This window comes from Opisthocomus hoazin, chromosome 5 (genome assembly GCF_030867145.1).
Source record: "Opisthocomus hoazin isolate bOpiHoa1 chromosome 5, bOpiHoa1.hap1, whole genome shotgun sequence".
In the NCBI taxonomy this organism is placed as follows: Eukaryota; Metazoa; Chordata; class Aves; order Opisthocomiformes; family Opisthocomidae; genus Opisthocomus; species Opisthocomus hoazin.
The window spans coordinates 26022163-26044823 of NC_134418.1; the positions used below are offsets into that span (position 1 = coordinate 26022163).

At 37.0% G+C, this 22661-nt stretch overlaps 1 protein-coding gene across 1 annotated transcript in view; it reads right to left on the bottom strand.

The window, feature by feature from the left end:
• The window catches only part of ARAP2 (ArfGAP with RhoGAP domain, ankyrin repeat and PH domain 2), a 135037-nt gene that overhangs the window by 31827 nt on the left and 80549 nt on the right, over positions 1–22661 (bottom strand). The window contains exons 19-24 of the mRNA XM_009935526.2: positions 13915–14078; positions 11707–11919; positions 9403–9508; positions 7408–7555; positions 6568–6636; positions 153–227 (exon numbers count right to left, since the gene is read on the bottom strand). Of these exons, the coding sequence (XP_009933828.2) occupies positions 153–227; positions 6568–6636; positions 7408–7555; positions 9403–9508; positions 11707–11919; positions 13915–14078 (775 nt within the window). The remainder of the gene's footprint in view (positions 1–152; positions 228–6567; positions 6637–7407; positions 7556–9402; positions 9509–11706; positions 11920–13914; positions 14079–22661) is intronic.

Here is a 22661-nt window from a genome sequence, read left to right on the forward strand (position 1 = left end):
TCTTTACAAAATTTAGGCAACACAGCAAATTAAAAAAAATATTTCAAACAACAGTGATGGTGTAATTATATAAAATCATGTATCTAAATAAATTTGGTATACTACATGAGAAAGTGCTTAGTAAAAACACTATATCACTTTTATACGCTAACCCTGATTATAACACTGCAGTCTGGCTCCTTTCTTTCCACGTAAACTTCAATAAGCAAATCTCCAGCCTGGGAAACCTAAAACAAAACAATTAAAAAAAAATTAGACTGTCTTAAAAATATTTTGAATAACCTTTTAAACAGGAAAAGTACAATTATTATCTAGTAGATATGCTAGAAACTACTAACTCAAACTTTTTTTTCCACCTGCTCCTCCAAAAAAATAGTCCAAATGTTGACTCTAATGGGAAAATCGGCACTATATTCACTTTTATTTGACTAGTGTAAGGGAAAAAAAACCTACCCTATTCACAGATTCAGCAGTAAAATCCAAACCCCGACTAAATCAAACGGAACCACATGAAACAAACACACTTTACAAATACACATTCAAGAGCAGGAAAACTAGGCGAGACAAGAAAGGAGTGGAAACTCAAAATTTATATTTAAGATTGGAAAGTCTAAGACATGAGTGTACCTTGGTATCTTAAACTGCCAGAACCATAATTCTGATTTAGAGGCTAGCTAGGCTCACTTTAGAGCGAAAAACAGATTAATAGAATTTAATACCATGAAACAGGACAGGAACCTCAAACTAAAATGAGTTAAAAAAGAGAGAAAAAGTTACAGAGTATTTCAGTCATATAGCCACATGCACATATCCAGATTATAAAAAACCATTACTAGGAAGACTACATTTATGATAATTAACCCAAATAAAAACTTGTCAATATGTATCTAAAAAAGGAATCAAAACAAATGCTCTTGATATCAAACTCTGTTAAATACAGCTCTTCAAGTCTATTGGAAAGGTATCTAAAACTTATGTACAATGCTAACACGTGGAATAATTAGATGATAAAGCAAATGTATTACATAATATACAATAGTTTAACATACTCAAAACCAACAAACAATTTAAAAATGTCAAACAATATGAAACTTACAAAGAAATTCAAAAGTCAGTAAATCCAACATTTTATGATCGAGGAGAAAAATCTGATTAGCGAGAAGGAATGTAGTATTTTCCATTGTCATTAGGTTTGTTCATCTACGGCAATAAAATGATCTTTGTGGATGAAAAATTGCTTTACTTTTCAACAGTTAAAAATGTCTCACATTATACCTGCTCTAATTCCCTTGCAGTATAGTCATAAGCATCTTCAAAATACTGAAATACATCTTAGTACCAAAAATATTTTCTAAAACTAAATACAGGGTGATGATCGGAGTGTAGGAAGAAAAAACTAAGGCAGAAAACAATCTTTTGGGAGGCATACCCTCTTATTAATATACCAATATAAAGAATTAATAATAAAATTAAGAATAACAATTTGTGTCTTAATTTTGAGAATTCATAGTGATGCTACTTATTGATATGTTACTACATACAGAGGAAGAGGTTAAGAAAAGTGAAAAACTGCACGATATACAGAACAAGATGTGGAGAAAATGGTAAAAACGGGCAAGCTTTGGGATACATTTTGACTAATTTACAGAAGCTAAAGCAACATTTATATAGAAAAACAAATGGCAGCACTCAATTTTAAAGAACATTAACATTCTGAAAAACGGTGACTTTAAAGTTAGTTTAGCCTCTGAGAATAGCAAACTAATGGAAACATTTTTGAGGAAAAACATTACAAAGCTACTTTGAAGAAAGCTGCTTAATTATAGTGGCACAGACTCAAAAAAGCTTGTTTAGTTGTAAAATTTGCTTTTCAGACGATATTACAGAAAAAGGTTGGAAACAAGAATGAAGCTGACATTTGATTTTCACTGGGCTCATGTAAACTACTGTATGGAGAGAAAATGTGATGTAAATTACAGCAGCAAACAGACACAGCTGGCATAAGTATATGGTGGACGGAAAATGAAGAGCGGCTAATGAAGTGCCACCTGGAACAGAACTTCAGTGACATTTCAGACGTGAGAACTTCCACACCTTCAGCAGAAATCTGGTTCAGTTGTTCTCTGAACACACTGCATCACCAGCCTGGAGATAATGCTACTAATATACCCAAAAGTATCCGCATCACTGATTTTCCCACAAATACAAGCACGCTTTGGTGCAATAACGTCAGACTATCAGATGTTAAATGGAAAGGATTTTTACACACTATTCTTAATTGTAGTTGCTTGCCAATCGCCCATGCTGTTACATCACTTGGTCTGCACTATGTCATCAGTTTTAACAGTAGCTGGAAGCCCACCCAAAGAAGTTCCCAAGCAGCTACTTCTCCTGCATGAGATTGAAGTCCAATCTCCAGGCTACATGGTCTGCATACTCAAGTCTGCCATATGCATGGTCTTGCAAACTGCTTACAGGCTGAATGATGGTAGCTACTGACAAAGGAAGCAGAGCAGCTGAAAAGAATATGTTTCAGCACACCCCTTCCTTCCACTAAAATAATGGAAGATATCAAGTTAAAGCTACACCATTTCAACTAACCACTGTATCTATTCTGGAAATGTTTATCCTATTTCAGGTCTGAACTGGCAAATACAACTTGTGACAATTGGCTGGGTTCTTGCTATTCTTTGTGTTCACAAAAGCATCAAATGCTAAGTTGGACTTAACAGCAGCAGTTTGAAAGAAGTTTATATGGCCAAGCCTGGTAAAATACAGTAAATAGAAAAATGGTAAATAGAAAAATAGTAAATAGAAAAATAGTAAATAGAAAAATAGTAAATAGTAAAAAGTAAATAGTAAAAAGTGTAGGCTTCCATATAATCTAGTTGTCCGAAATTACGAGTAATATGCACTTCATACTCATGACAGAAGTTATAAATGTAAAACACAATGAAAAGAAAGGTCAATCTTTCTCAAAAGCACTTAGTGTTTATCCAAGACTGGCGCTAATGTACTCCCACAGCAAAACCTACTGACAACACCATGCATAGTTAAGGAAATGTTGAATTCTTGTAGATAAAAAGTTATACATAAAAATCTTAAAACGTCCTTCTGACTACCTAAAAGAAGCTTATTTAATCAGTGGATTTCAGGCAGTAAATACTTTGAAATAATAGCAAGTGCACCATCTTTGATCAGAATTACTCCCTTCTACACTGAAGTGGTCCCAGGCATTAGACATCCATGCATTTCACATTATAGGCACATGGAGTTTCAGAAAATGTGTTTTTAAATTGAAGCACTAGTTACATTAATCATGTCTACTACAGAAAAATTGGCAACTGGTAAAAAATGTTCCATAGTTTAATTCAGCAGGGAAAAACGTTCACAGTCATAATAAAATTGCCACAAATGACAGGCTCTTGAGGACTCCATTCCTCAGTTGTTATGTTCAAGGGGTAACAGCCTGACATAACAGAGAGAATGCAGTCCCTATCCTTAAAAGCGGTCCAAACCTCAATTTATCAACCATTAAAAGGTAGAAGTTTTGTTCCAATGGCCATTGCTTGTTTAGAAAGCTGAAACGAAAAAGGCCGTTATCTCTGGGGCAAGTGCTCCCAAATAACTAAGGTCTGTTGAGTTCATATTTCCTGTCTTGAATTCTGGTGGTTCTTCTTCCAGGAAATGCCATCTTGAGTAAAGATACCAATGGTTTGATAAGATTTAACAACACTTTTTAACTCAAACTCAGCCTTTTATGATGTCTTCAGATACAATATTGACAGAGATTAATTAATAAAATCCAGCAGCTCAGTTACTATTTTCCTCATAACAGGTTGTGAAAATGTGTACTGAGTATTAAGAATTCACGTTTTCCAAGTAGGAATCTGGAATCACTTCAGCTACACAATTTTAAAATGCTCTAGTGACCAAGTTTGTTCTAGGAATTTTGTATTACTTGTTTTCCTTATAGGGAAAAGACCATCAACCACAGCTTTAAGCTGAGATCACTGCCCTGTTTGGGAAACAGGGAAGTTGATCATTCTGTGTACTGCTTTCCATTTTATGCCTGGATGGATGAGCAAAGAGCTCCTCACTGAACTCAGATGTACAAATGAAGTGTAGAAGAGATGTAAGCAGGGGCAGGTGACCCAAGAGAAGTGCAGCGCTACTGTACCATTGTGCAGGGATGAGCTTAGAAAACCAAGGCTACTCCCAAGTTGAAGCTTGCAAGGGATGTGAAGGGCAACAGGAAAGGATTCTACAAGTGCAAAAGGGAGACTAGGGAGAACATGGGCCCGCTACTGAAGAGGGCAGGGTACCAGATGACAAATCACACAGAAGCTGCCAAGGTACTCAGTGCCTTCTTTGCCTCAGACGTTACTGATAAGACTGGCCCTCAGGAACCCCAGACTTCTGAAACCAGAGGCAAGGTCTGGAGCAAGGAAGATTACCCTCAGTGGTGAAGGACCAGGTCAAGGAGCACTTAAAGAAACTAAATGTACATAAATTTATGGGAGCCTGAAAAGCAGGATCCGTGAGTGCTGAGGAATCTGACTAATGTCAGCTCTCTATAACTGCCTCAAAACAACTGGGAGAGTCCCAGGGAAACCAGTCCAAACAGGCCCAATTATTCACTAAGATTCCAATTTGATTCTAAAGTTTAAAAATTTAGAAGACGAATTTTTCAGGGGCTAGAAGATTTTTAACATAAACCTTAACAATTTTAGAAAGCCTACACTTTTATTTTAAAAAAACAAAACCAAGTCTCTCTCTTTTTCTTCGATAGGTAGCCTTCTAAATACAATACACCTCATAAAGATGATTTCACAATGGTATCTGGGGTGGAAAAAATACAGAACGAAACCACTTCACTTGGGTCTTTTCCGTATTCCTCACAGCTTCAGTTTTGGAAAAACCCACCTAGCTAGCTGTTGCTACTGTATTATTCAATCCATTAACAGCCTTTCAGCTTCCCTTTCTACATTTTTTCCCTATCTAATCAAAATGTCTCCACTATCTCTCTAATCATGAGACTCCTCTCATATCTCCCTAATTTTTCCAGAAGGTATTGCAAACATTTAACCATTACAGCTTCCTAGAGATGCTTAGAAAATGTTAATAGTGCAATAAGCTGTAACAAGCATTTTTTTGGTTCTAAAACCACAGAAAAGAATGTATTTAAAAGTCTATGCATTTTCACTATCTTAGGCTTCAAAATTTTAATCTCTAATCTCAGCAAGGTACTTCTCAAGGACTGCAGAATTAGTAAATTCCATTAAAGATACTTCAACACTTGCCTTGTAGAATGCTCTTAAGGATATCAAATTTGGGGGTCTTGTTTTCATTCTGCAAGACAGACACTAGAAATAAACTTTCAACTGTTTCCCAGTGACTCGATCACTCCCCACCAAAAGGAGGAAATAAGCATTCTACCTTCTATATGCACATTCACAGTAGGTCATTACGGTCAGAAAGCTTCTTGCTACTCTGACTGAAGCAATAAGGGAATATGAGGAAAAAATAAGGCTGCAGATAGTAATTCACAGAACATGCAATTTCAACGCGTATTTGCAAGACCCTGTCTTCTTAATGATGGCTTACAAGGTACCACAAAACTGTTGCTGGAAGGGGAAATAAGCCAACAGACAAAGCATTATAGATTTTTTTTTTTGCTAGCTTTCTATTAGTTTCTAAAGCTCTATAAGCTTCAAAATCACTGAAAGCTTCTCCTCCACTAGTTTAGATTTCTGAAAAAGCTTTTAAGCTCCCTACATTTCCTTTTACCCATCTTAATTCAACCACCTTGGTAATGTTATGAAACTTAACGATTTTTCTTTAATTAGGACTGTACACAACTACCATTCAGTTAGTGAAACATGCTATCACTTCACTGTTTCTTACCACTCTGAAGTTATTCAAAAGTTGTTACAGACAACATCAGAACTCAAGATGAAAATAAGCGGCATAACATCTCCCGTTTTCTTACATTGAATCCCAAAATTTGGTTTGACTGTTAGCATCTGTCTGAAGCGTCCCCAAGTAATATTTGTCCTCTGGGGTTCTAGAAATCATCGCAAAACAGGATGCAGCTAAAGATTCAGATGCTTTAAACTCAAAGGGATGGTGAAACTCTAATGAAGAGAGACCAAGTATACCCAAAGCTCATGAAATAATAGAAGTATTAATATACACTTGAAGATATTTAATATGCATGTTTAAAATAAAAAAAAAAGAGGTCATCACGTTCACACCTGCAAATGCTGACTATTTCCTTCCAGCACAATTTATGAAGCATAGTAAAAGCATGTAACAACCTGTAAGTTATTCCAGTGCTCAGGTTAGACCATAATTCCACAGTATGCATTACACAGAACTGTTTTGCTTCATCAGTTCATGCCTCCTCTTTTATTTCATTTTATTTACCTCAGCTCTGTAGTTAGCAACACTGGTCACGATACAAACTTAGACATTTACACTTAGAAATCTGGGTATAAAAGCCTGTACAGAACAAAAGAGTCTTTGTTAAAATTATTTTCATATCAGTTGATATTTGCCACTTACCTGAGTATCTTTCCACCTGGTAATAAAGCTGTTCTCTATATCCATTTGTTTCACCTGGTCCTCATTTATCTGTTTAAAATGGATCATTTTTGATCAATGACTAAGTATAAAGGAGCTAGTATAAAAAGCACAACATAAACCAGCAAACACTAATTTAGTATAATAAACTAAGTACAAATATAGAGGAATGCTTACAGCTAACAATAATAAATACTTAATAATAACAATAATATTGTTACAATTAACAATACTGTTAATCATATTCTTATATAAGCAGCTATGCAAAATATTCTATCAGTCAGAACAGCACTTGAAGGCTCCAAGAAAAACTGCCAATGTTATAAACCAAAATGGCTAATAGGAATTGCTGCTAGTGGTATCTTTTCTATCCAGTTGGATTTAATGCTCTTTCTAGGCCTAAGAAACCAAATGCTTTCTCTAGTCTCTATGGAAAGCACAGCTCAGAAACTAACAACACAGAATTCTTCCATGCTTCAAGTCTGATCAGGCCCACAAGATTTGAACAGAAGTATTATTTTTCATAGACATAATCTTAAATTTTTCTTAAAATTGGTATCCTGGTGTCAGCGAGAAGAATGTGCACCATTTTGGAAAACAGTAGCTCACAGCAATTCTATTACCATATTCTTTCCTACATAGGCTAAGGTAGTTGGGAAATAAAATTTAAAATAGGCAAAGAACAATGTCCACTGAAGTAGAGTTCAAAAGCACTCCAAATCATCAGACAGTGTAACCATTGCAAGACCACCTTTAAGATTTCTATATTTTAGTGTGTCTAACAGCTGAGCAATTAGGACGCTTCTATGTAAAGATACCTACATTAAAAAGTTGCACATAATTTTTAATTAGATCTTCAATTACATTGACTTCTTCACTAGTTTGGCCTTTAGTTTGAAATAAGCATGAGGAAAACACCATGGCTAGATTGTGAAGGTTCATATGATTTATTTCAGAACATTTCTGTACCCTGTTGAAGGAAAAATAAACATATTTAGAAGCTTTCATTGTTCCTTTAGTTGTGTGAGGCTCCTCTAACAGAGTATAGAGTGCATTTCCAAAAGAATAGTTACATTAAATGCAATGAAAAAAATCTAGTATTATTTATTCTTTTTTATATTTATTTCTTTATATTCTTTATCTCACATCTCATTACAGAAATGAAAATTTTTACTTTCTATCCGCATCTCAAGTGATATCAAAATTATTTAGAATAGAATAAAATTAGAATAGTTCAGTTGGAAGGGACCTACAATGATCACCTGGTCTGACCGCCTGATCCCTTAAGGGTTGACCAAAAGTCAGAGCACGTTAAGGGCATTGTCCAAATGCATCTTAAACACTGGCAGGCATGCCACAACCACCACCTCTCTAGGAACCCTGTTCCAGTGTTTGATCAGCCTCTTGGTAAAGAAACGTTTCCTAATGTCAAGTCTGAACCTCCTTGGATGCAGCTTTGAAGCATTCCTACGCATCTTATCACTGGATACCAGGGAGAAGAGGTCCCCTCCTCAAGAAGCTGTAGAGAGCAATGAGCTCACCCCTCAGCCTCCATTTGTCCCAACTAGACAAGCCAAACTCTTTAGCCAAGCCCCATAGCACAGTCCTTCCAGCTCTTTCATCAGCTTTGTTGCCGTCCTCCAGACACATGCAAGGACCTTAACTTCCTTCTTAAATTGCGGGGCCCAGCACTGCACGCAGTACTCAAGGAGAGGCCACACCAACACTAAGTACAGCTTCACTATATTATGTTACATAAGTATATCCTACAAACTTGGCATCTAAGATCAAAAAAAATGTGGAAAGAAATTAGATCTTTCTTAGTTTCTATACTTACGGTAAAGTTTTTCTATCAGTTCTGTTATTTACATAGCGTGTCCTCTTTCAGAAGCAAAGACTATCACAGAATTTTGGCTGTTATGCACATGAATTCAAACTACTTTCAGAATAGATGTAACAGCACATTAATATATCTGAACTGGATCTGCTTAGTAACATACTTAAACACACCATTTACTATAATCTTTATCCCGATAATGGCACCAATGAACTTAATAATGGTATAAATAGTTATTAAATGACATCTGCTATGTACCTGGCTATGTAATGTGATTTCTGAACACAATAACCTGTAAAGGTTCTACATATTCTCTACCCACTACAATTCACGAGGCATATAATGACTCATTCAGTAGATACAATATAGACCATTACTACTTAACCATGATACCACAGAATCATCCAAGCACACATTTTTTTATATATTTGCTGCTGCTTATTTGATCTAGGAATATGACATGACCTTTATTGTTTAAACAAGTTTATATTTTTGAAATTCTCTACCACTACCTCAGTTGCAAAACGAAGCACTGATAAAAACCAGAAAGAGCAGCTAATTCTCAAAGTTATTATGTGCAATACAGACCGTGGAGAAGAACATTTTCCCTGAAAAAAAATGTTTTCATTTCAAGAACCATTTGTAACAGTCCTCTGTAAGACCAGCAGACTGGGATAAAACTAGTTCTTATAAAGAAGCTACACCAAAAATCACTCTACTTGGACACATGCACTGGCAGCCCTCTCTCACTGTGAGGCTGGTCCATCCCACTGATATTTATAGGTTCCTATTGCTAAAAATACAACCAAAGAAGAAACACATCGTAAATTAAAGGGAATCAAATACAATTAATCCTCACAACTAGGTAATGTTTTCGATGCTTACTAGTTAATGAAACATGCCACATTTCATTTATGGCAGCATCATGCTGAGAACACATTACAACAATTTCTCTGCTACAGTGCATCGTTTGCATTGACCTGTAAAGGTGTTCAATTAAAGCGGCCAGAGTTGCCCTATTGACTGGTGGAAGCGTCCGAATAAAAGCTCCATACTTCCTCACCCGTTCCTTTTCATTCTGTGTATCTGCCGGAAAATAATCATCATTGAGCATTAATAACAATGTACAGTAAAAACCAACAGCAGCTCTCATTAACTGTATTGGCATCATCTAGTCATTTAAAATTACAATTTACCCAATCAACCTCTTCTTCATAAAGGCAACACTGACAATATACTATTAACAAAGTCCACTTTGTACACCATTTCAGGGAAATAGTAGCAGCAGTAAAGAGAGACAGTTCTATATTCAAGCACCATTTGCTACGGTTTAAGACTAAATCCCAGGATAGCAATTGCTTTTCCTTTCAAAGGATATTTCATCTGCAGTTTGTGTGTACACAGATGCACTCACACAAGTGCAAATATACTTCTAAGAGTTCCCAGAGATGAGAAAGGAAAAGACCTTTTCATCTTTTTTTTTCATTGGAAGAGCGTCTCAAGGCCCAAAGCAATTTAAAGATCCAAATATATAAGACTGATAATAGGAGAGCAAAGTGGAAGGGTGAGTGGTGAAGAAGTTGTACAAAGTTACATAGCTGAACAGTGGCAGAACCAACGACAGGAGTTCCAGTATCCGAGACACAGTCGCAGCTCTCTACCTTCCATTTAAGTCTGCCTCCTTGTGCTGCATAGATACTACAGAGTATAATCCTGCTCGGGGCATGAGCAAAGTTAACGTATATTTTACTTATTTATTCATTCAGCTTTTTCCTCTCAGTCCCTTGCTTCTCTCAAGTTTCTGAGAAGAAAAAGCACAGAACTCTCATCTCTTTCAGCTGATCGCTAGCACTCTCCACTAACTACTGCACCATGTTTTGATTTATTCAATCATTGGAAGAACAAACAAGCAAACAACAAAAAAAGCAGTTTAAAGGTCGTCTACTTTATCTTCGCAGATGTTTTAGTCTTCCCACAAGCACTTTCAGTGTCACTTAACTATAATAGAACAGGATTCTGTGCTGCAAAGCTGAAGCAGAATTTGAGCCCCATGTACAAATCAGGAAGTTAAATCACTGTAACAGCATTCTGCACTTTCATAAAAGAGCTAACTTGAATCTAAACCGCTACAGATATAACTTTTTCTGATTTCTTATAAGATGCAAGCAATCCTGTGGTAAGTGAATAAATTCTTTATATTCTTTCCTCTAGTTTATGCAAACAGAGGTTAAAGGTCAAAAATGTGTAATATTCATACTTGAATTTCCCAAACTTCTAGTGGTTCATATTAAAGCAACCTCCATATGTTTGAATTTTAGCAAAATCAGAGAGGAATATACTTTTAATATCTTTTTTAAAGACGAAACTCACCACACAGTGAATAGGCCCATACGATTTGAATGCAGTAACGGAGAAATTAATGTTCTATCTTAGATTTTCCTATGCATCTCATTGCTATGCATCATCTCCAATTTTATAGCACAGTTTGAGAGGGAAAGAGTTTATTTTTTGCAGTCTGTAAATACTGCAGTACATAAACAAATAGAAATATAGCTGCTTTGTATGAATACTATAAAAATCATCACAATTTATGTATTGAGTAGCTAATTAGTGTATTAGTAATCTCATGGTTCTGTTTCCAACCATACAGAGATACGCATCCTCATATCACAAGTTACAGTTTGGGCTGAAGTTACTTAAATTTTCTTTCGGATTAAATTAATATTTCTAAGGAAACAAGAAACAAATAACAGTTAACATGCTTGCATTGTTAATATACATAACTTTATGTGAATGTTCATAAAAGATACCCAAAGCATTTAAGCAGCAAGACTGTCATTTAACTATCATGCAGATGACAGCATGAACATTTTGCTATTTTTGAGCTAAACTTATACAGAGTACACACTTTTTTCCTACTCTAATATTTGTCTATTTCTTGAATTCTACCATCAATGCTTCCATAAAATATTAATCATCACTTCTTACCTTGGCTGATCCAACTACAACACAGTGCAATACTGGTCTACTGTTTACAGATATTTTGTCAAGGAAACATCACTATTTATTATTATTCTTGTTCACTTAAAGGCAATAAAATCATCTCTGATTACCGTAAGTCCATGGCAGCCAAACTCTAAACAGGTTTTTTCCTCACTACAATTTTTTGCTGATTATCAAATAATATAGGTTGACACAGTGCAAGTAATTAACAACCCCCTTAAATTCGATGCTGAAAATGTACATACAACCTGTCTTGTCTTGACTGTTATTGAATACATTACCTAACGCAGAGATCCAGAATGGATAAAGTTCTTTAGTGAGAAGGGCATCATCTATTTGAGAAAGGAAGTTTTTTAATACGTCAGTCACATCTTCAAGCTGATGTTTCCCAGCTCTTAGTTTAACACTCCTTGCATCTTTTTTGAAGCTTTCCAGCAGTTCAGCCACATTGGAAGAATCGCCATTCTTAAGGTAGATCTGCTTGCTACCTAAACCTAAGTTACAGAAATACAGAAAAATAAATAAATGTAAAATCAAGTATTCTTTTAAAACTCCAAACATTTTTTTACATGTATATATTAAAAAAAATAAAAGCATATCTTGCTGTCAAATGACAACATATTTCCTACTAAAATCTCTCTGACATTTTGCATATACTCACTTTGTTAGTAAAAACACTGCCAAGTCTGCTTACACCCAACCAGACCTCTTAGCAAAAAAATATATCATAATATTAAGCAAGCCTGGGATCACAATTTCAGGAATACTTTACAGGCATTTCAAATCCCCAAATCTCTTCAGGACTTCCTAAAACAATAGTTTCAAAAGGCAGTGTAAAGGAAAGAAGTTTTAATGACTGGTATTGTATTACACACAACACACAGCTGCTTTCATGAGCAAAACCCCCACTATTTTGCTACCCTACTGATCAGCTCCACTCAGGCCTCAGTAAAGTATTACTGTATTCATCCATTCTGAAACATTTCACTCTTAAAAGCCTCAAGATCAGTAGAAACTATTCCTTGTTTCTGATTTTTCTTGCATTCAGGAAGACGTCAGGCATCCACTTACAAGAAAATTCATAGTCTAAACCACAGTGAAGACTACCTTCAATTACTGCATATGCGAGCAGCCAAAACTTTTTTTTTTTTTTAAGCTTGTGGAAGTTTGGCATAGATTTGAAGTCCCATTATTCCTCTTTGTAGAGGTGCTTCCTGTGTTCCCCACATTTCTTGAAAGAGAATAGTATTTTATACAAAACCTTGATTTTCTTATGTACCTGTCAAATTAAGTACTCTGTCAAAACCTACAAAATCGTGTATTCTGTTCCTGCAATTCACCTCTCCTGTTATGCCCACAAGCACTACCATTTATGTTGTTACTGTCAGGAACAGCTGTGGGACCCGATAGCATCTGTCATTTGTAGACCACAACTAAAGACAGAACCTTTAGCATGATGACACAAAACCATGTACGCATACAAGTAATACACACAAATTCCTTCAGCTTTCAAATGAGTATTTTAACATCTAGTAATGCTGATCCTGAAAAAACACATTTTTCAATACAGATCTAACTTACTTAAAAGACATTACGAAATTGAATTTTAATTTAGAACACACATGAGCAATTGTTCGGAGTGGCAGACATAACTACCCTGCTTTAACAACATTACAGTGCATGAAACTGTTAACTATACTTTGGATAATTCTTACTGCTAATGATTAAAAAAATAATTCAACAAAACCATTTTTTTTCTTAGTTTTAGGCAGTAGTTGTAACCCAGACACAACTATTTACCATAAGGCAGCTTTGCCATGTTCAGAAGTTTAGTTAAACTTCAATCACTGAAATATAAATTAGGCGCTCTCATACTGACAGAGGTTACAGACACGTCTACCCTGAAGACAGATTCGTACAGGATTGATATGCATTTAGCTTTTCACAAGAAAACTGAGGAATTCGCAATAGTACAAAGGACACAGACATCATCTACATATGACCTAATGCTATGGAAAGTTATGCTGGCAAAACTTACTTAAACAAATGGTAACTGACTATACATCCTTAGGCTATTATGCTGAAAACAGCAGCCTTAAGACTGAACTCGGCTCCACAGTTGATACCCGTTTCCCAGAAGATGTGCTGACCAGTCCATAGCCTTCCCTGGTTTGCATAGCTTGTTTTCAGGGCTGAGGTGTTCTGTATGGAGGCACTGGACCCCAAGGTTGAGCTACATCAGGCAAACAAGTAAATTTTTAAAATAGGAAGGTGTCTATAAAGGGTATCTAACAAGTTGCATTGCCCCAAACCGCCCATTCTCAGATGTCCGGCAGTGTACTTCACCATCATGTCAAAGAGTGGCAAGGCTAATGAGGTGTATGGTCTTACTTTAGGTAATATATAAACTCATTCAGTAAGATCTGATGTTGTAGGGGTTTGGGTGTTACAAAAATGATCTTAGGTTGAATAAAATCCACTGTACTTACCATACTGTGTAACAAATGCTATACAGCTGTTCACTATAATAGGAATGTCATTTTTGCTGAGCTGCTGATCTTGTAATGCATTACCATCTGTACCTGCTGCTTTTTCAATTGCAGTATACCAGGCCATGAAATCCAGCTTTGTATGGCCGTGGATGTATAGTGTTCTGAAAAATATAAATACATTTTGAATGCAGGAAAGAAATAGAAAACTGATGTTATTGTACTACAGCAACATCGCAGATGTCTGGAAAAAGTAAGAAATACTTAGATGTCAAGGCAGCCTCCACCACAGAAAGCTGTGGTGGTGGCCTACTGTTACAGCAATTTATTTTTTTTTCCCAACTACATTTGTACTAGCAGTGTCAAAATAAATGAAAGAAGATCCACAAACACTGTCATAGGCCCTGGAAAGGACCTGACCAACATTTTAATTACTCTTCAGTCTTGCTCCTACACTATGTATTCGTAAGTCCAAGTCACAGTTAAGCAGGAAACAGAGATTTACAGACAGCTTTCAATACTGGAAAAGGCCTTCCTTCTTTTCTATTCCCTCCCCCCCTTCACTCCCCTCACCCAAGTTTGTAAAGGAGCTGAGACATACTGAACTTCCCTCCTTCACATGCATTGAAATGATCACCTTTAGGAAATCACAGAGCTAAAGAGCTTGCATGAAAAAACTAAGCGTCTAGGTAGAAAAAGTTAGTGCAACATTTTAATTACCATTTTAATTGCCCTGATCTGGTTTTATTATTTAAATGTGCTACAATAATCTCCCCTGTTTGCCCCTGACAGCCTAGCTTCTAAAAAACAGTTCAAAAATGGAAAAGTTGAAGTGTGTATGTCCACACATCTGCATGTATGTAATAAACATCTGTTTTAAGTGTTAAAATACCAAGCAAACGTTCCACATACATACTCTTTGTCTCCCACTAAAGAAATGTAAGGGATTCATTTTCTTTAACGATAATTTATTTGCTGGTTAGGAAAAGTTAAAATATTCTACTGAACTTCAATGAAAACACTTTCATCAAAATATAAAGAAACATTCATTTTTATTATTTTATTTAACCCAAAAGATTAACCCAAAAGATTTAATATAATTATATTAATTATATAATATAATTATATATATAATTATATAATATTTAATATAATTATATTAATTATATAAAATAATTAATATTATTAACCCAACAGATTTAATATAATTATAGACTATTTCATTTCAAATTTTTAATACTAGCATCTTTCAATTTTGCTTTTATACACATTACCATTCTAGCATTCCTAACTTGATAGGAAGTAAGGATGCAATCCATGCACACACACAGACCCAGGATCTGAAGTATTCTCAGGATCCACCATACAGACTTATTTATTCAGCGGCAGAGCAGGAGACACTAAAATACTTAATCTTACTAAAGTCCCTTTCTAAAAAGTCTCTCTTTCCTGGTTTTGGAAGTCACATTAACCACCACACATGCCTGGCTAGTAGAAACACAGATATCCTACATGGGTGGTTCTCAACCAATGGCTTCAAAAAAAACACACCACCCTGACATCCTCTAGTATTGCTGTAGCCATATACAAGTAGAAATGTTTGAACTAAGTGGAAATGAGTCTGACAGTGCATGTTACACTCTTCCTTTAGTAACATTATTCACAGATTAGCAGAGGTTAGGACCATGATTTGTAAAAGATTTATGGTGCTTCCCATCACAAGACATGCACACATACACACGTATCACTGTATTTTTATTTTCCCTGCAGAACAGCAGGATTTGCACTACGGTATAAAGCAAAAGGGTAAATGGAAGTCTCAACAGATTATTTTTGGTTATCTAAGGAATTATGATATGTACAGGAAGCAGCATACTGTAAAGTGAAAATACTATTACTTCTAAACAAGCAATGTGCAACTCTGCTATGTGTCAGTTAATTTGCAGCAGAGGAGGACAGAGGAAATATAGTAGTGTATTGAACTTCAAAGGTAATTTAAACTTATCTGTATCTTTTCACAGAGATATGAAAGTCTAAATCATGTGCCTGTCAATCAACTGTCATGATATATGAATTACCTAAACTATGAGAAAAAGACCATCTCGTATTCTATGGATCTTCCCATCTTCCCCTCAATGTATCTCATTAGAAAAAAAAATGTATCAGAACTACCAAGAGATCGTGCTGTCATTGTTTTCTAAAATTTGAAAAGCTGTTGAGTAAAATTCAAATCACAGAGGAAGAGGTTACTTAACAAAGAAAGTGGGGTATCTGATTAAGTAGCAGTCCTATAGCACCAATACAGTCATGAAAGAGAAGTTGCTGGTAAAAAATATAAATGTGAAAAATCTTTCTGCTTGTGTGGGACTTCGGTTGTTCACTGAAAGTGATTAATTATTCTCCAGAAAATTAACTTTGTCCAGTCAAAAATCTCCAGAGTGGTCACCTAAGAAAGTCAGATAAGTCAGAGAAGCAATTTCAGCATTTACTACTACACCATATAAGAGAGAAGGCAGAAAAGGAAATGAAACCAGTACTAGACACAGTTCAGAATTCAGTCAATTTACTGTAGAAGGGGCTTAGAAAGCTCATCTGAAACTGTAGTATTTTTGGCAGAGAGCGAGCACATCTAGGATACACTTATATCATAAAAACACTGTACAAATAAGAAGTTTGAGCATTCCTTCTAATTTTCACACTTTCAGGCAAACTTAGCATTTTTCCCTACTTGGAAAACATTTGTTGATCTGTTGATTTGTTGCCTGGCAGAGAAGAACCTGGGGGTGCTGGTCGACAGCCGGCTGAACATGAGCCAGCAGTGTGCCCAGGTGGCCAACAGCATCCTGGCTTGTATCAGGAATAGTGTGGTCAGCAGGAGTAGGGAGGTGACTGTGCCCCTGTACTCGGCACTGGTGAGGCCGCACCTCGAATATTGTGTTCAGCTTTGGGCCCCTCACTACAAAAAGGACATTGAGATCCTGAAACGTGTCCAGAGATGAGCAGCAAGGCTGGTGAATGGTCTAGAGAGCAAGTCTTATGAGGAGCAGCTGAGGGAACTGGGGTTGTTTAGTCTGGAGAAGAGGAGGCTGAGGGGAGACCTTTTTGCTCTCTACAGCTACCTGAAAGGAGGCTGTAGTGAGGCAGGTGTTGGTCTCTTCTTCCAAGTAACTAGCAATAGGACAAGAGAAAACGGCCTCAAGCTGTGTCAGGGGAGGTTTAGATTGGATATTAGGAAAACTTTCTTTACTGAAAGCGTGGTCAGGCATTGGAGCAGACTGCCCAGGAGTGGTAGAGTCACCATCCCTGGAGGTATTCAAAAAACATGTGGATATGGGACTTCAGGACACGGTTTAGCAGGTGTGGTGGTGTTGGGTTGACAGTTGGACTTGATGATCTTAGAGGTCTTTTCCAACCTTAATGATTCTATGATCCCGGAAGGTGGTATGAAAAGGAAGGGGAAATAGTTACAAGCAGAAAAGCAGAACTTTCGTCAAGGCATAGTAGAAGTCTTCTACAGAACTTCATGAAGTAATAGAGACCACTTCGCAGATCAAGCTTCTGTTTTTCATATCAATGTCATCATCTCTTCCACACAGTTTTCAGAGACAGTAGTAATAACAAATACATGCATTTCTCACTGAACTAATCGCTATTATAAAAATATAAAGTTATATTATATGCAATGCTTAAGAATAAACATATAAACACAGGCTGAAGTGTACTGATGTCCCATGTACCACAAAACTGAGCAACTGAGTAATCGTGTTTGAAAGAATTATTATCACAATGTTTACAAAGATCTACCTATCATGCAAACTAACAACTACTTTGCAGACTCTGAGCCAAAATGCATTCCTACAATACAAGCTCAGTGCCTTCCACAGTATATTTCTATATGTGCTACTTCTTCCAGTTCAAAAAAATTGATGAAGAGTACACAGTTCAAAATAGTTAGCAATAGTGACTACATGGTGAACAACAGCAGAGTTTTTGCTCTGTTAAGTGTGAAGCACATACAATCCACACCCAAGAAATTAATAATGTAAGTACTCAAACAAACAAAAAGGCCTACCAATGTAAATTTCATCCTTAGTGAATTGAGGCAACTGAATTGGCAAAAATGACTGCAGCAGTCCAAGATCACCTGCTCTGTACATCAAAGAAACTACTTTGTGTAAGCAAGCTACTTAGCGCAAGGCATTCCACACTGTCCCGTATGATGTCCTTGTCTCTAAATTAGAAGGACATGGGTTTGACAGATGGACCACTCGTTGGATAAGGAACTGGCTCGATGGATGCACACAAAGAGTTACAGTCAATGGCTCGATGTCCAGGTGGAGACCAGTGACGAGTGGTCTGCCTCAGGGATCGGTACTGGGGCCGGTGCTGTTTAATATCTTTGTCGGCGACATGGACAGCGGGACTGAGTGCACTCTCAGCAAGTTTGTTGACAACACCAAGCTGTGTGGTGTGGTTAACACGCTGGAGGGAAGGAATGCCATTCAGAGGGACCTTGACAGGCTGGAGAGGTGGGCCTGTGTGAACCGCATGACGTTCAACAAGGTCAAGTGCAAGGTCCTGCACGTGGGTCAGGGCAATCCCAAAGACAAGTACAGGCTGGGCAGAGGGTGGCTCGAGAGCAGCCCTGAGGAGAAGGACTTGGGGGTACTGGTGGATGAGAAGCTCAACATGAGCTGGCAACGTGCGCTTGAAGCCGAGAAAGCCGACCATATCCTGGGCTGTCTCAAGAGAAGCACGGCCAGCAGGTCGAGGGAGGTGATTTTGTCCCTTTACTCCAGTCTCGTGAGACCCCACCTGAAGTCCTGCATCCAGCTCTGGAGCCCCCAGAACAAGAAGGACGTGGATGTGTTGGAGTGTGTCCAGAGGAGGGCCATGAAGATGATCCGAGTACCTCTCCTACGAGGACAGGCTGAGGGAGCTGGGGCTGTTCAGCCTGGAGAAGAGAAGGCTCCAGGGTGACCTTAGAGCAGCCTTCCAGTACCTGAAGGGGGCCTACAGGAAGGATGGAGAGGGACTTTTCACAAGGGTGTGTAGTGATAGGACAAGGGGGAACAGCTCTAAACTAAAAGAGGGCAGATTTAGATTAGATATTAGGAAGAAATTCTTCACCATGAGGGTGGGGAAACACTGGAATAGGTTGCCCAGAGCAGCTGTGGATGCCCCCCTCCCTGAAAGTGTTCAAAGCCAGGTTGGATGGAGCTCTGAGCAACCTGGTCTGGTGGAAGCTGTCCCTGCTCATGGCAGGGGGGCTGGAACCAGATGATGTTTAAGGTCCCTTCCAACCCAAACCATTCTATGATTCTACGATTCTATACTGTCAGCTTTTCAACAGTACTGCGGACTACCATCACATCCTCCTGCACCAGTAGTCAAACAACGTATGTGAGCACTCTTCACCCAAAGTCTTGTCTTTAACCTGTCTTGCAAAGTCCACTAGCTAAGTCTCTATGTTTTGTTGCACAACTCTGCATTAGGAAAGCAGTGATACTAAGTGATTCTGGGTAAGGGTTGTGGGGAGGAAGGGTGAGAAACAAACATCAGCAAAACTCAGTACCCTCCAGCAACTTTCAAGGGATTCTAATAATCTACATGTATGAAAAAAGAGGTACTAAGTAGGTATGCACTGCTATGAAGTCATACCGGAATAAACAAATTGCAACTAATGCATGGAAATTCCAATAATAATTACAGATTTGTAACAAACGTCAACAATATTTCTTCTAAGAATATTGTCTTCTATCCAGCACATCATACTGGAAGCACAAGTCCTTTCACTCATCTGAGCCTTATGTTCAGAGGTTATTTCTGGATTCTAGAATTTTGTGTTCATAACCGCATTTCACAAGAAATCTTACTGCTATCATCAAAGGGTTAAGAAGAAAACATTGTAATTAATGAACCATCAGCATAAAGAAATTGCGCCAGTATGTAGGGAAGGTTTATTATCTATAATAAGAAAGGGCTAACTACAAGAGACGTGTAACAGCGAAAAAAAAAGCACCATCTGGATTACATTATGGTCTGAAAACATTCACTGACACCTAAGAGAGAGCTTAAATGATTACAGAAAAAAAGAAGAAACATTTGAAATTGAATTGTCTGCACAACTGTTTTTCCTTAAAGTATGGCATTAGAGATTTTGCATTAAATGTCATATATAAAGACATATTTTTAAATTACTGTGTGCAGTTGTTTTCAGACACCTTTCCTCTCTACAGTGTATAGATCCCTCTGTTGAACTACACAGAAGTAGTCTCTTCACGTATCTACTATGCAACTTCTGTTTGGATGACAACAGATCAACTATCACAGTCACTCCACGAATTTTACAAATAGATATGAGAGATCAAGGGGCAAAAAGCCCAAACTGAATATGGAGAAAACCAGACGACATCTCTGATGAGGACATCTCCCTCAGAGGGAAGTGACAGACACAGAAATGAGGAAAATGGTTTGCCACTTCTAGCAAGAAGTCAAGAAGCATTTTAACTATCAAAGTGTAACATAACAGGAGGCGAATGACCATCTGATTATGGCAGAAGAAAACAGTGTTGTGAGAAGTCAGGATTTCCAGCTGGGCTGGAGATCGTTCTAACAGGTTGGACAATATGTTCCAACACAGATCAGAGTGCAATAAAATTTCAACAGGTCCTACGAAAGGGAGTGTGTTACTCTCCAATTTACTTTAGCAAAGATACCATAAGACAAATATGGAACATCTTTGAGATCTGAAGAAAATAATCTAGAATTAGCAAAATTCTAGGATTATTGTGAAAATTTAGGAAGTACACTGAGCTTCACAAACAGCAATCATCTTCAAAAGAGAAACAGCCTTGTTGCTTTGAAAATGTTTTAGCCTGGTTCAGCCTCTCATGATATGCTATTTGCAATGCGTAGTGTGATTACCACCTCTTCTTTCTGAGCTGCTAGTCTTTTCTTGCTGAACATGTCAGATAGAGAACAAATGAACAGCATGGTGCTAAGCGGAAAACAGGGTAGCGGAAGAGTTGAAAAAAAAAGAGGGGATGGGAGTGGAATGTATTCATACCTAGGACACTTCAGAAAAATCTCACATGTCTTTTGGTAGTATTCTCTCTGAATTCTTGTATTTCCTACAATCTGGAAAGCATTATGCACCTTGCAACTCAAAATCAATTGTAAATTCTTCCTCTGAGTAGTTATGGATCAGATGAACATTAAATTTATGTATCCCATGAATTTAACATACACATAAATTTACTAACTAGTTTTTAAAGTCCAGAATTCATAGATTTATTATATTTTAATTATTTCAGCAGTAAGACTTGAAGTTTTTATAGTTCTGAAACTACTTACTTGCATATGCAATCACTCTTAAGTGAGAAGCCCGTTTGTAAAAACTTAAGTCATGCTTTTGCCTGCAGTAGTCAATGTAAAGTGTCAAAGAAAAAGGTATATGATGCATGCAATGTATGATTTTCTCTAATTAATCAACCCTTGACTGAGACTGGAACAAAAGGTGTAAATATTTGTAAGTAATGTGAAGTTAGACTGAAGTCAGTAAAAAAAACAACAGAAGAACAGTATGAGCTTCAGTAGGAAAATATTCAAGGTATTTTCATAAATTCTTCTAACAAAATTTAGCAAGATGTTGTAAGGCACTGATCACATTTATTTCTTTATGCAAAAAAAACTGTGGGTTTTTTGGTTTTTTATGTGGGTTTTTTGGTTGTTTGGTTGTTGTTTTTTTTCCCCAAAACTTTTCTTAATTCTGGAAAAAATCTTATTTTGTTTCATTCTTCCAACAGTGTTTTTTGGTATTTTATCATTTGTGATAAGTGACTAATGAATTAATACGCAAGTTGTCAATAGATCAGTATATATGGTCTCTTCCAAGTGATCAATCTATGCCAAAGTTGGCATTAGACAAGTACTGCTATAAAGTAACAGGCAAAATAGGAAAACGAAGAAACTATGATATATCAATTAGTTGATGCTGATGATGTCTCAAAGATATTAACTAATTTATCTAGGGTTTGGAGGGACAGAAGGAGGATTGCTGATTTTGTTTCCATTTGCAATAATTGAGTCTAAAGATAAAGGCGACAATCATTTTTTACACATACATACATTAAATTTCTTATCACTGCAAGATGCAGTATCATGCAATTGTGCTGAACACCTGGATACTTCTGGAGTAATATCCTAAGCAAGAATCAGTGTGCCAAAGCTTATATACCCATATGGCTTTTAATGGTTAAGATAATGCGAACACTATGCATTCCAATTGCTTATGTCTGACTTCAGTGAAGAAAAACTAAACATATTCATGGCCACCACAAATCAGCCAGTGCCCTTATAGAAATTATTTTCAAATAGCTTAGAATTTCGATTAAACTATTAAAGCAGTTCGGGGAAAACCTACCTCACTTGACAGGAATATTATATTGAAAGAAATAATAAAAGCTGTATTGGAGCTAGAAGTTTTGCTCAGCGCTGATATGTATGAAGTTAGATTTACAGTTCGTACTCATCTATTGGACTGCACCTTGAACAGGATACCTCTGGTTCCCTGGTTGGTCTATGCAGCTTTATGCTGAATCACAGAATCACAGAATGTTTGGGGTTGGAAGGGACCTCTGTGGGTCATCTAGTCCAAGCCCCCTACCAAAGCAGGGTCACCTACAGCAGGCTGCACAGGACCTTGTCCAGGCGGGTCTTGAATATCTCCAGAGGAGACTCCACAA